This window comes from Pteropus vampyrus, unplaced genomic scaffold (genome assembly GCF_000151845.1).
Source record: "Pteropus vampyrus isolate Shadow unplaced genomic scaffold, Pvam_2.0 Scaffold72, whole genome shotgun sequence".
NCBI lineage: Eukaryota > Metazoa > Chordata > Mammalia > Chiroptera > Pteropodidae > Pteropus > Pteropus vampyrus.
In genome coordinates, this window is record NW_011888853.1 from 3,822,201 (window position 1) to 3,822,603 (window position 403).

Consider the following 403-nt stretch of genomic DNA (forward strand, 5'->3'; position numbering starts at 1 on the left):
CCTGCAGCTCCTGGGGGAACGCCCCCAAGAAGGGACTCCAAAAGGTGCGTGACACTAAGACCCCGAATCGGTGCTCCGCGAACACGCGTTCCGTTCAACGGGGCGTCTCCGCTTAGTGACGGAGAGAGGGCGCACGTCCCCGAGGCCTGGCGGGGCATCTCTCAGCGTAGGGTGGCGTTTTCAGACGCTACTCGGAATTGCTGTCACAGCAGAGCAAATGCAGAGACAGTCGTGTGAACGTGGCTGCTGTAGGAAGCCGGTTCCGCCAGGTCGGTGGGCTGCGCAGCGGGCCAGTGTTCCCCCTCACCCCCCCTATGAATTTCCGTTTTAGAAAATATAATGATTTTCCATTACAGATACTACTTATAGGAACATAATGGGTTTGTTATCGTTGTTTTTTATT

General features: G+C 55.3%; 1 protein-coding gene across 1 annotated transcript in view; it reads left to right on the forward strand.

Annotated features, from left to right (window-relative positions):
• Nucleotides 1-403, forward strand: part of TNRC6C (trinucleotide repeat containing 6C) — an 86,667-nt gene that overhangs the window by 61,758 nt on the left and 24,506 nt on the right. The window contains exon 7 of the mRNA XM_023531630.1: nucleotides 8-44. Within this exon, the coding sequence (XP_023387398.1) occupies nucleotides 8-44 (37 nt within the window). The remainder of the gene's footprint in view (nucleotides 1-7; nucleotides 45-403) is intronic.